Raw genomic sequence first — 13226 nt, forward strand, 5'->3', positions numbered from 1 at the left:
GCCGAGTTTTTTCCGTTAGAAAATACCGTTTAAAAAAGCCGCGGGCAAATAATTTACAGCGTTACCGTTCGTTTTTTACTCGCGAAGTTAGCCGAGGATGGAGGACAAAACGTGGTACCCTTTAGCTGGCCATTTTCGTCGGTATATTATGCAAAAAAATGTAAGAGAAAATAACAGTGCCAGACTTCGAGACCAATGTTTGCTCGAAAACAGACAACTCTGTTGTAAATCGGTGAAAATCCGTTGCTTAAAAAAGCTGACTTCCCGACTCCGTTCGCCCCTCGACTTATCGTCCGAATACAGTTTTTTGGCCTTTAAAAATATTGGTCGGAAGATTTTTCTAGCTGGGCAACGGTAAGTTTATGGCACCCTTTTCCCGTAAAAATTCTAACAGTGTTTTTTACTAAAAGAAACTAATGAAAAAATTTAAAAAGGTACTTACTTCGTCTTTCCGTGTATATTTTATCTGTTGCAATATTTGTAAAAAGTACGACTATATCTCTAAATGAATAAGGAACATAATCATTCTAAAATAATGAAGGATGTTTTATAAACAAAAAATAATAGATATTAAACATTAAAAGCAGTTACAAATAAATGAAAGATTATCGCTTGTTTTTGTAATTTTAAGGAAATCATTTCTTAGAATAAATTGTTTTATGTATTAAAAGTATCAAGATTCTAATGGTTATATTTAAATAAAAAATTACTTAGAATTGTGTTATATTTAAAAATTAATTAGCAATGGTACATCGTTTTCAAGTAATTAACCCGATAATTTTAATAATACTGTGAGGCTGCGCGAGGCACAGATGGGGCCAATATTGATAAAATACCGTGCGGAATATTTTGAAATCCGATATTTTAATTTGTAAATAGAGTATATTATTCCCATTGCTGTGCATTGTGACGGCAGTATTCGTAGGGTTCAGAGGAACCGCTTTTAATGACCCGGATGCGAATGGTTCCACCTAGCAGTGTCGTATTCAATTTCTACCTCTGTACTTTTCGTAATCTCAAGGTAATTCTCCTCCCGATTCTTTGACCCCTTCCATCCACCCTTAAAGTCCGTGTCATATTACCGTACCTTTGAGATCTGGCGCCGACGTCTGCGACTCGCTTTTTCTCCTTTTTTCTTTTTCTTTTTTGAATCGTCGATCCAGCAAAAGCAAAAACGATCCAAAAAATCCTTTACAATTTATAAAATCCTTTATTAAATCCTTTACCATTATTGCTATATTTGTTACGATGTTAAAAGAAAATTACAATTATCTTTACCATAAATATTCGTTTTTTAGTGGAAATAAAGGGATAGATATTTTTATTTTAGATTTAGATAACATGATCTCATTAAATACATTTTCTGTGAAATAGAAAACAATAATAAAGCAATAAACCAGGAGATGAATGTTTCAGAATTCAGAATACCCTTTTAGAAGGGCAGTGTAGACAATTAATTCTTTGATAATTTTCATGAAATTGGATAATGTATTTATTTCACTAAATGTTTTAAAAATTGAATGTTTAATAAAGATTTTATATTAAAATAAAAATAGTAACAAAGAAGGTGATTTAGAAGTTCAATAATTTAGATGTAACGAATAAGAAACAAAATGTTAATACTTTAATGATAATATTGCAAATAATATGGAAATGTTAATGTGTTTTTAATGCTCTGAAAAATTGAGCTACGAAAACAATGTATTTTCAAATCTATTCCAATATTCCCTTCTATCGGCAACAATTGTTGAGCAGTTTTAGAATATCGCCACGGATGGCGGTATCTGTTAAAAGTTTCATAACAGTTACCATAGATTTAAGATTCGTGAATCTGTTAGTAGTTTAAACACTTTGTCATAGATGGTAGCATGGATTTATTTGACCACATTCTTCATTGCGTCAAAAACTTTTAAATTTTAATTATTTTTAAAAGTGACCTTAACAGATACAATTTTTAATGCATAATATTTATTTTAACGAATTCAAAACATTTTAATGCCATGAAAAAAGTATAACTTATTATCCTTTAAATATTTATTATGTACTTAAACCTGCGCCAATAAGAAACAATTACCATATTCGAATGTTTCATACAGGATAGTTGTATGTGGTGCAAGTGTCTCCGATATTTGATACCGGTAACAAATTTATTCGAGGTGTATTGTGATTGTTTGTGAATTCTGAATATTCCAGTGTCACAAATGTATGTATTAAAAAGGCTGTCAGGGACTGTTAATCGTTCCTGCAAAGATTACCTTAGAAGAACCTTAACCTCTACATCGACTGAAAGCAAAGAGGTTGAAGAACAAAAAGGTAAATAATTATACGTAAACATTAAAGCATACTACTAAATACGATAAACGATAACAATACAAGTACCATAACATATATATCTATAATATTTATATATTATTTCAGAGAAGAATATTTTAGTGGAATTCATTGAAGGTGTAACCACAATTGGGATAAATCGTCCTGACAAAAAGAATTCTTTAGATCTCGCTACCACGCAAGAATTGGTGCAAGAATTGGAAAAATTTGAAAATGATGAGAATTCTTTTGTGGGCGTGCTTCATGGATTTGGAGGTAACTTCTGTAGTGGTTATGATCTGAAAGAAATTTCACAGTATGATGGAAAAAATGAAGAGATTTTACCACAGTTTGGGCCATTGGTAAAGTACTTAAATTTATATATAAATATGGTACATTTGCTACATTATATTAGTTAATCAATGATTTATAGGCTGACAGAATTGAATTAAGTAAAAAGCCTTTGGTTGCTGCTATAGATGGTTATGCAGTAGGTGTAGGTTTTGAACTTGCGTTAATGTGTGATATGAGGGTAGTAGACAGAACTGCAATCATGGGGTTCTTAAATAGGCGATTTGGTATTCCTATATTATGTGGTGGTACCGTTCGTTTACCTGCTATGATCGGATATTCTAGAGCAATGGAAGTCATTCTAACAGGTCGTGCTATTTCTGCAGAAGAAGCTATTAATTGGGGTTTAGCTACTAAATGTGTATCTCCTGGTACAGGTAGAATTGGATAGTAATAATTCATAATAAAATACATAATACAATGTAACTTCATTCAATTTGACGGTTCTTTTTCATTCACAGCATTAGGTAATGCAGCTACCTTAGCTAGATCACTCGTCAAATTTCCACAGAAAACACTATTAGCAGATCGTGGATCCACACACTATGCAACATTTTGTGCCAAACAATTAGAAGAGGCTTTACAGTTCGAGAAAGATAATAGCTCTCATCTAGTGTTTGAGGATGGCGTTGAAGGGGCAAAGCGGTTTGTAACAGAAGGTTTAGGAAAACATGGAAAATTTCATAATTTAACTGAAAGAAATTTTACTCCGAGAGATTTGGATAAAGATCTTCTGTAAAAAATTTTTAATATTACACAGATACTATACTGAATACGACTGATTTTCCGTGAAACCGTTTTACGCATAGTAATTGTATATAAAACTGTATATATGGAAAATATCTTCTGAAAATGTTTACAAATTTACTACCCCTAAAAGGTTGTCAGTTTATTTTTATTATGACTTCCTCTTTGATATAGATTTATTAGAAGAACCTTTTCTTTGTATAATTTGAGGTTTTAATATTGTGTCAGTGCACCTTCTAGCTGCTTTCCCGTTTATAAGTGGCACATAATTTACAATTTTACCATTCTCGCCTCCTGTAAATAATACATTTAAAACAAATAATATATTATGCAATGATTGTACTTACGTTCGTACATGACTATCAAGTAAGATAGATTTGCTTGAAAGATATTGAGACCAGATGTGTAAGGCTCATAAAAGGAAGTTTTTTTTAATTGGCACTGATCTTCATCACATAAATCGAATTCAACTACAAATATTTGTATTATTTTATTATCACAGTACAAATAACTTCAAGGTTTTATTGGTTCTCAATCAGTAACCTACCTGATTCATTTAATCCTATTGCACTTCTAATATAATTTAATATTAATTTTAGTGGGCAATTAATATTTACCAAAAGGATTCTCTCAATTTCATCATTCTGTGCATGTTCTTGATCATTATTGACAGGAACTATACATCGAATCTGTGAATTAATTTACAATTCAATGCATTTAACGACAATATTCTTACCAGCATATTTAATTCTTATAATCGATGTCATAGTATCAATTCTCACATAAACAAGAAGTACAAAAGTAAACAGAATTATCAGATGAAGGAACAATATTGTAATAAAAAAATAACGAGGTTAAAACAATTGAAGTAGATAATTTTTACTGTTTAGTAAATGATTTTGAAGTCTGAGTATTAAATTTCAGGACAGTTTTTAAAATTTACAGTTTTTATAATTAATTTATATATTGATTTAATTTATTTAAATCAGATTATAACTCATGGTACGACTGAATTTTTTTGTTAAAATTCCACTTTCCCAAAGTAACTATTAAGGAAAGACAATCTATTTTTATCTTTTTTCTTCTTAATATTCATAGATATTACAAATTCAAAATTCAGAATCAGATTTTCTTTAATCCAGAATTTATTACTCTGATGGTAACGTTACAAACGCTTTCAGAGTCAAACATATGGGTATCAATATACTCTTTCGTCGAACTTCGTTCCTTTTTCAACCCATAAATGTACAATTCATCAAGAAATGAAAAAGCAATTAGAAAAAGCTAGCTCAAGTATTAAGAAGCAATACAAAACCAATTATAAAAATCTATGCCACTTTCCCAGATACCATTCTATAACAAAAGAAAAGTTCATTCCAAACTGGCTGCAATATGGATATAACATATAAATAGATAAACTATTTTAAACATTCCCAAAGAAATTAGTTATATTTATTGAAACACAATTACCAAAAACAGTAATACAAACAACAGGTATCCTGTCAAATGGCGACTTTATAGATTCGAAGATTACTGATCTAGTATATGACACAGTTATAATTCTTCGGATCTTCATCGCGTCTTTTTTATGTTCAAACTTAACAGTTCCGACTATATGCTTATCAGTAATAATTTATAAAAATCGATCAGTTTCGTTTCTACAGCTGTGCCGTATATTTGTCGTCATCGGTCCACGCAGAGATGCATCAGACATGTGCAGGACTCGTGCAGATCGTAGCTTTAGGTCAGATTTCTTCGGGGCGGTCACCGTGGCCGGCGTATTCATTGGACTGGAATTCCGAATAATTGTGGAATTTCATATTCAAGTTGAACAACAACGACCGTCCACGGGACTTAATTGGCGAAAGTAATGCGAGCCGGCCAACCACCGTCAAGCCAGTTGAAGCTGTGTGACGAAACGAGTGCAGGTGGCGGTGCATTGTTGCGCAATCGTTCGTATCCCTCCTCCTCCGCCACCACCTCCTCCTCCTCCTCCTCCTTGTAACCAGGAGTCAGGACGAGAGTCCCCTTCGTAACCAGAAGGCACTCCCCACCAGGTGCCTTCCTCCCTGCTCGACCTGGTGAATGTTGCGCCCGCAAATCTGCGCGATCAGCGCCGACGCCGTTCTTTCTTTCGTTTCTTCCTTCAGTATTACCTTTCCCAAGGACTCTGGCCCTATTTTTTGCCTCTCCTTCGGCTGCCGTGTTCATTTTCACTGGGACCGAATGGACTTCGTCGAAAGCTAACTTGCGGATCTTGCTGAGAGCTTAGACGATCCTCGTTTAGGGCCGATCGAGATTCTTGCGACAAGTCATGCCGGATAATTGAGCTGTCTGGATCTCAAGTGGTGCGAGTCCGAAAATTTGGACTGGATCGACGTGGCTTAGATCTGAAATATATTTATTAATCGTTTTTTTTTTTTTGATTTTGTGGTGTATTTTTATTAGAAGTGACTTATCTGGTAGGGTAAGGTTCTTAGAAAATTAGAAGCGTATTGATTTCTTTAGACTCAAATTTGCTGTTAATGATTGGACTTGTAGGTTTGTAGACTCGTTTCAGTGCTTTTCTTTTCAACGTTAATTTTTCTCAATTATCACGATGTTCATCGATAAGGTTCCGAAAGATTTATGTTTGATGCAAAATCACCCTCTTTCCAATTGCACCATTCTCTGCGGGACACCCTCTGTAATGAAAGTCAATGCGAAAGTTGTAGTTTTTATGAGTTAGTGAAATGAATCTGTATAAAGTTGGAACTAAATACTTTAACCAGTGTTTGATGAAACTGACTGATGAACATTGGAAAGATTATTAGAATTTTTTTGACGGATTTGATAATCTCGCGTTTGTGGAACACACTGGAAAGTGATGTAGGGAACTGGAAATTGTTTCAGGGCTACTGAAAATGCCTTGCGTGCCTGTAATTGAAAGTAGGTCGAGTCAGCTGATAGATTCAGATCTAGGATCAGGATCGTGAATCGGTTTCCAGAGACTCGAGTCTTATTTGCCGAAGACTGTCGTGCAACATGGAAATTAGAAGCTGTAAATAATTCCAATCGATACTTGGAAATTCATGTTTGAATTTTTATTAGCACCTTATTAGCTAAGTGATAGTAAGCAAAATAAGAGAAGCCTGTTTTTAATATCGTATTCCACTCAACGTATCAAAGTTGGAGAACTTTTTTAATATTTAATGAAGTTTCATTCTATCTTTCAACACTCGAAACCTTCAATAGAAAATATAAGTAGATACACAGATAAATCTTCACAGTTCATTTACAAGACAATTGTTATTGAAAGTCTAGTTTCTATTATAAATTCAAACCATTAATTTTCAGCTTCGAAATAAATGGAATCGTTATGGTAAATAATTCTATAAAAACAGAATCACATTGTATAGTTTATTACGCTTGCATTTAGGTAATCATTGTATCATAATAATATCATAATATTGATACTGATGGAAAAAAATATCGTATTCACTGTTATCCTCAATTGAATTACGTACTGGCAACGAGAACTGCTTTGTATAGTTTTAATTCCGCTTTGGCGTTCATGATTAAACCAGTGAGTTGAGTAGCACTTTTAGCGAAGATGTATTGAGTAATGCAATGAAGGAGTGCTGAATCGAAGCTTGTTACGTATCATTTCTAAATAACGCCTAGATGTTACAATGATCGAGCGAAACCAGGAAGAAGAATGATCTAGCAGATAAAAGGGCGGTTCCCAGGATCCTCTTTCTGATTAGTGGGTACGTGGCATTTCAGAGAAAGATGCCAGAGCCTTTCACGAATCACTTCTCGATCTTGCAGTGTGTTATTGTTAGCGGTGAGCTCGCAAAAGCAAAATTCTTTCCGATGGGAGAGACCGATCGCGTTTCCTCTCTTTAAATGAAAGCAGGGCATGATTAATTGTCAGATAAATTTTCATTTCACTTGAATACAGCTTTTCAAATCTATTATTCGATTAGTTTGGCATGTAGAATGTCGAGTCTTTCAAACTTTTGAAATAGAGCGACAAAGGAAGGTTTTGCTGACTAAACGAAGTGCTGTTCAATTATTTATTTGTAGACTTGCTTTCGGTTTTATTTCATTGAAATATGTTTTATTAAATTAATCTGCAGAATTATAAGAAGTATACACTTTATTAGAAGTTTTACTCCCGGTATATTTTTTTGAGTATTAAGCAACGAATGTCTTGAACCTCTTGCTCTACGATTTATTTCTGAACTGAGATCGGCATAACTACTTTGTCATTAATAATTTATTGGGAAAAAAAGAAAAATTCTAGGCATATCCTGTGTCCACATTTGCTCCGAAGTATAATAATTTAATAAGAAAAGAATAATATTTCAATTGAATTCACAGGACCTTAGTAATACTTATATTTGTTAAATTCTATTTGAAATCTTCGCCACGAGTCTCGTGTGTTATTATAAGGCAAGGGGTTAATTCATTGCCTGCTATCGACTAGTTTAATAAGTCTTTAGTTATCTTTCTTACGTCTTGGGTTTCAAATTCTTACAAATTTACGTGACCAAAGTACCAGCAGGTCGATATATACCTGACCAACCCTTGCTACTTACCCTTAACTGTGTGCTCGACCGTAATGTATAAATAAAACGATTACCAACGAACTCGACTGTATGAACTTCATTAATTTGCAATTCTCTTGAAATTGCAACAGAACATAGCACTCAACAGTCTTACTTTAATTCTTTTACAACTGATTTTCGTAGAAATTTGTGGTCATCCGGCGACGAAAGACTGTCGTTCAATGCATTACTATGTAATAATAATATGTATTTCGAATAAAATGTGGTAGTACACTACTTTCTTAATAGAAACAAGCTCAAAGAAAGGGTGATTGCCTGTCACAGATTTAATATTTATTACATATTGAAGTACTAAAACAGTGTACACTATTATGTCAGATTTGGAGGGGTTAAATAAATACCAAAAATTGAAACTTTATTCTAATACGAATAACAGGGAACAATAGTTAATAAGATAATCAATTAATTATTGGTTATTATTGTACGTCTTTATACTTTCTAGGATCTGATCTGTTCAGTTCTCTGCGACGTCTCGCCATCAATGACTCCCAGAATAAACCAAACGTTGTATTGTTCGTTGTTTACTATCAAACGTAGTTGCAAGCATACCAGGGATCATCTCATTACATACGGAATTCTCGGCTCGTGTTATCATGACAATAACAAACTTTACATCTATCGAATACTTTAGTCGGGTCCACCATGCATAACAGTACAGTAAACATTTTATAGCTTTTATTTATAGCATTCAAATTGCTAGAAATGTTCAGCGTATTATGTATCCCGATATACATTTACTATATAATATACATTCAATTTATTTCAATACCCCACGATATACCGGGCAGTCTTCACATGGATAGTCTTCTGATCACCCTGTCGTTTGATTATTTTCGTTGTCTGCTATATAGAGGGTGAATCAAACGTACCGTCTTTTTTAAAAACTCACCCGACTGGTCGGTTGACCACCAGATCAACCTAATCCAAACTTCCATAGGGATAACATTTTTTCCGCCTTTTTTCCTCGTTAAATAAAAATACATACCACAATGCGCATGTGCAAATCGTGTGGGCGACCCGAGAAGTTCATAAACTGCCTCTTAACTGTATTACATTCTATTATGGTACTTATCCTAAACTTTCGCCTTTAAACTCTAATATATTAGCATGTTCCAAAGGAACGTGGTTCGATGACAATCTCCAATGTCGTTTCAGTTTTCAAGAGACACGACGTGCACAATAACCCGTAAAAAATCTCTTCCAAGATCCAAAACAAATATTTCTTGATTCCTTCAAGGTCTCCTTCAAATTTCCAGACTTTAAAAACATATTTTCTACCAAAATTCTTTCATAAACCCGTAAGTCTATGAACATCTTACATCTAACCCAAGTGTACAGGGTGACTCGCAAACAAACAAATCTAAACACCTCATTCGAAATTACACACAGTAGGAAAACCGACCAAAACGTACATCATAATATTCATTCATCATAAATATCACAATCACAGTGCGCAACGATCGTCAGACCATCCCGTTACCATGTGCAACATTGTAACATAAAAAATAACACGTAACCGTACGATAAAACACGACCTTCGGACAACCGTGAAATAGCATCGAGCAAAAAGTTCATTTATACCGCCGCATTCCGCGTGGCTCACCCTGTATATGCTCTACCGCCTCGAAAGGATATTCCGTCGGAGGTATCGCGGATTACGAAAAATCCGGTCCCCCGAATAGAGCTTGTCCGAAGGTGTTTTCCTTCGGTCCCGAACGATACGACCATGGCGGCCAGGAAAACGGATCCGGACGGCGGGATTTTCATACGCTAGGTGAAGCGTAAAAACCACGGGGACACTTCAGCTCCTCCTTTATACGGTGGATCGTGTGCCTGTCCGTTCCCTTAGCCCGTGCCGATGGTATCTGCATGCCACTTAACCATTACGTTTTACGAGGTGGATGGACGTAAAGTACGGTACCCCACCGCGCCGCGGTCCCCGTCGTCCGGCAACAGGTTACGTCGGCATCGTCGTCGTTGTCGTCGTTGTCGTCGGTGTCGGTCGTCGGTCGTTGGTCGTCGGTTGTCGTCGTCGTCGTCGTCGGTCGTCGTCGTCCTTTGCTTCCAGTCGTAGCGCGGCGGAGGAGAAATATTTTTCCGTGAGCGTGCCGCGCAAACAGGATCGGTGTGCCCCGGTGTATCCGTGAAATTTACCGCGGCCGTTCCACCGCACGAACGTTCCTCCTCCGATCGACGCGGCGCTCCTATGACACCGTAAACTGGCGGTGCTCGCGAATTTATGTCTTTTCTTCGTTCCCTCCGTCGATAACCGGTGCCTCGTCGCGCACCAGACTCGCTCGAGGGGTCGTCGTCGATCCCCTGGCTGCGCAGGATGGCCAAGAAAATTGTCACGTACTGAATTCGGTTTTTAATGGTGTTGGGATTGGGTTTTGAGGCGTGTCGAGTAGACATTGTTTCGGCCGTTTAGCTCCTAACGATTGAGAATCATTTTACCTACGAAATTATAGGATATTAGGTATATGAGCATGTGATAGGGTTTTTAATGCGACGAGAGAAACTGAACTAAAATTGAGTGGTAAGGGAAATAATTTTCCCATTTTCGCACAGGGTGGCTAAGGAATTGTCAGGTACTGAATTCGATTGTTAACGGTGTTGGGATTAGGCTTAGTGATTAACAATTTTTTATTAATAATCGTCTCACATACAGAACAATAGAATATTGGTTAAATGAGGAAATTGGTAATGTAACTTTTAATATAATAAAATAGGAAATATTATAGGAATCTTATAGAAGCATATCATATCATAGAATCTTAATAGAAGAAACAACAATTTTTTTTACACTCTCGCATGATAGACTTAGTGGACTAAAGCGTTAATTATAGACTAGGATCAATATTGCGAAGGTAGGCACAGTTAGACGCATTTACAACTTCGCATCAACGACTGTTCTGTTTGTTCATTAAATTGCCAGTCGTCTAGGACTGTTCTTACACATTAACAACTCTTTAATTGCTGCGAGTAAACCGTTATCTCTAAGGTAGATAATACGCGCGGGTACTCTAGATAGAATGTGCTGTGAAACGATGTTTGCATAAATTTTTCATTTTATTACACCAAGTTTTTATCGTAATATCCTTTTGTTGTTCAATTACAGTATCACTGGATGTAGTATTTTCTTTCCTGGGCATTCCAATTATATCAAGTAATTTAAATCAAATTATAAAAATATGATTTTGTTACATAACTCACATTTATTTGTAATTTCAGTAATTAGATTGGAAGGTTATAATTAGAAATTTCCGACTGCCGATTCAACAATATGTAGTACTGCAAAGCAAGTATATTAAACTGGTTCTGCATTCTAATTCTTCCCCACGAGCGTGGTTTTTCTTTCATTCGAACGATAAAACAATAGAGATCGGTGATTATAAAGCAATGTTTTGTTGGCACTTGAAAAATATGGGGAATTTATGCGGGCTGTAGTCTTCGATAATTAACGTGACGCATACATGAGTACGTCCCGATAAACCGGAACACCATCGGCACGTTTATTTACGATTATTGACTTTTTATCTATTAAATAATTATCGACGCGCGGTGAAAGCGTATAAGCGGTATTCATATGTAAATTATTATTTGCCACCGATTGTTTATGCGCGCGTTATATTACGGCTATTATGGAAATGAGAGTTTTATATATCCAGTGTATACCCGCGAAACGAATCCGCTATTTCTATTTGGAGTTCAGGGTGATTGGAATGCAATAACTTTCGGAAAGGCTTTCATTTGCTGTGTGAAAATTTATGTATGTCATGGGATTCTTTTCACTGTGTGCATCAATGATTTACAGAAGAGCGATTGTCCTTTTCAGAAACGTGACACTCTACATTGCATTTACATATTTATCATTTCACCTGTTCGTTGCTTTACTTTCATACCGGAGGTACAACCAAAATGTTTGAACTACAAATAGATTAGAAAGTTGGTACAAATATCTAGAAGGAAATGATCATCGGTGCTTTCTTTAGTTTTTAACACTCGAAACTTAACACTAGGGCCCGAACACAGATACTTTATTGATTTCGTTCCTTAAAACTGTTATGAAGGTGTACAAGAAAACCTTGTACCTTGTACAAAGAAATCGCAAAAAATGATATATTCGTCACATGTAAGGATATTCGAAGCATTTTTAATTCGTTAGTTCTACATCGATGTAAGTGAAGGGAAACTTCCTTAGAACCGATTTGTAGATCCATATGAGGATCGAAAGAATAACGGTAACCAAATATATTCTATATAAGTATGAAAGATCGTTATCGACATCGGTATAAATCCAAATGTTGACACTTACTAGCACAATCAAGCTCTTTATATAACGGTTACTAACAGTTGTTTTCTGGTCCGTTTTAAGTCCTGTTTAATACGATCTAAAACAAATATAGTGGAAGGCAGGTTATTTGCATAAATGGGTTTCACGAGGCGATCAATAATTTCTACAAGTGTCAAATCTTGTGTGGCTTGACGTGGAACGACCTCATGTGTGTACACAGCCTCGTGAACCAGTGCAATGCCTCAATGAGTATCGATCGATTGCCATTTCAACGTCAAGCTCGGTGATGTTCTATTCACAATCAGTATTGTTGAAATTCAAGCTTCAGTTGTGCTTGCACCTACGAAAACCTTTACCAATGCGTTTGCACCATATGCATTGCATTTACATATATGATTTAATAACGAATATTAATAACTTAAAACAATGGTAGCAGAATTCTATAATTTTCAAGTATTGCGCAAGATCCGAAGGCAAACATTTTTGGATTTATAAATAGAAATGTATTATCTGAAATGGAACGTATGAATTTTCTGAAATTTTAATTATTGTAGAAATGACAAGGATTTGAAGTGCGAAAACCAGTTTTTACCCCCAAAAATTAACTTCAAATGTTTATAAAAAATTAAATAATTGATATATTGAAAAATATATACGCTACATTTTAGATAATATATTTTTATTTGTAAATTCACAAAAATTCTTGTCGTCGGATGTTTCAGTTTACAATCGAGTCCAACAATGTATGTATGTGTTACGAAAAGCAGTTCTGTAGCTAGCAAACAGCTGCGCCATTTTGTGACACTTTGACTTAGAAAAAATACAAACACAAAGCAGAAAAATACATTTATACACTCAGGAAAAATTATAAGTTGTTACTTAATAGTTATTAAAACTGAAACTATCAAACG

The 13226-nt window shown here is 35.1% G+C and overlaps 2 protein-coding genes across 2 annotated transcripts; one reads left to right on the forward strand and one right to left on the reverse strand.

The window, feature by feature from the left end:
• The first annotated feature begins 1871 nt into the window (after positions 1 to 1871).
• LOC116427840 (putative enoyl-CoA hydratase) lies at positions 1872 to 3904 on the forward strand. Its single transcript, XM_031978646.2, has 4 exons — positions 1872 to 2313; positions 2419 to 2672; positions 2744 to 3038; positions 3123 to 3904. The coding sequence occupies exons 1-4, from the start codon at positions 2202 to 2204 to the stop codon at positions 3398 to 3400; spliced, it is 939 nt and encodes a 312-aa protein (XP_031834506.1). The 5' UTR covers positions 1872 to 2201; the 3' UTR covers positions 3401 to 3904.
• Positions 3560 to 5619, reverse strand: LOC143174902 (uncharacterized). The gene is made up of 5 exons (XM_076370680.1): positions 5295 to 5619; positions 4879 to 4907; positions 3956 to 4097; positions 3756 to 3878; positions 3560 to 3702 (listed from the first exon to the last, which is right to left on the reverse strand). The coding sequence occupies exons 1-5, from the start codon at positions 5617 to 5619 to the stop codon at positions 3560 to 3562; spliced, it is 762 nt and encodes a 253-aa protein (XP_076226795.1).
• Positions 5620 to 13226: the final 7607 nt, after the last annotated feature.

The sequence above is a fragment of the Nomia melanderi genome, chromosome 9 (assembly GCF_051020985.1).
Source record: "Nomia melanderi isolate GNS246 chromosome 9, iyNomMela1, whole genome shotgun sequence".
NCBI classification, from domain to species: domain Eukaryota; kingdom Metazoa; phylum Arthropoda; class Insecta; order Hymenoptera; family Halictidae; genus Nomia; species Nomia melanderi.

Excerpts from the sequence above, each read along its gene's own strand:
- LOC143174902 (XM_076370680.1), bottom strand. The coding sequence starts at position 5,619 with ATGAACACGGCAGCCGAAGGAGAGGCAAAAAATAGGGCCAGAGTCCTT. Across the intron at positions 4,908-5,294 it reads CTTCAACTGGCTTGACGGTG|GATACCTGTTGTTTGTATTA; the intron begins GTTGGCCGGCTC and ends GCCATTTGACAG. Across the intron at positions 3,703-3,755 it reads CTTGATAGTCATGTACGAAC|GAGGCGAGAATGGTAAAATT; the intron begins GTAAGTACAATC and ends TATTATTTACAG.
- LOC116427840 (XM_031978646.2), top strand. The coding sequence starts at position 2,202 with ATGTATGTATTAAAAAGGCTGTCAGGGACTGTTAATCGTTCCTGCAAA. Across the intron at positions 2,314-2,418 it reads AGAGGTTGAAGAACAAAAAG|AGAAGAATATTTTAGTGGAA; the intron begins GTAAATAATTAT and ends ATATTATTTCAG. Across the intron at positions 2,673-2,743 it reads TACCACAGTTTGGGCCATTG|GCTGACAGAATTGAATTAAG; the intron begins GTAAAGTACTTA and ends AATGATTTATAG.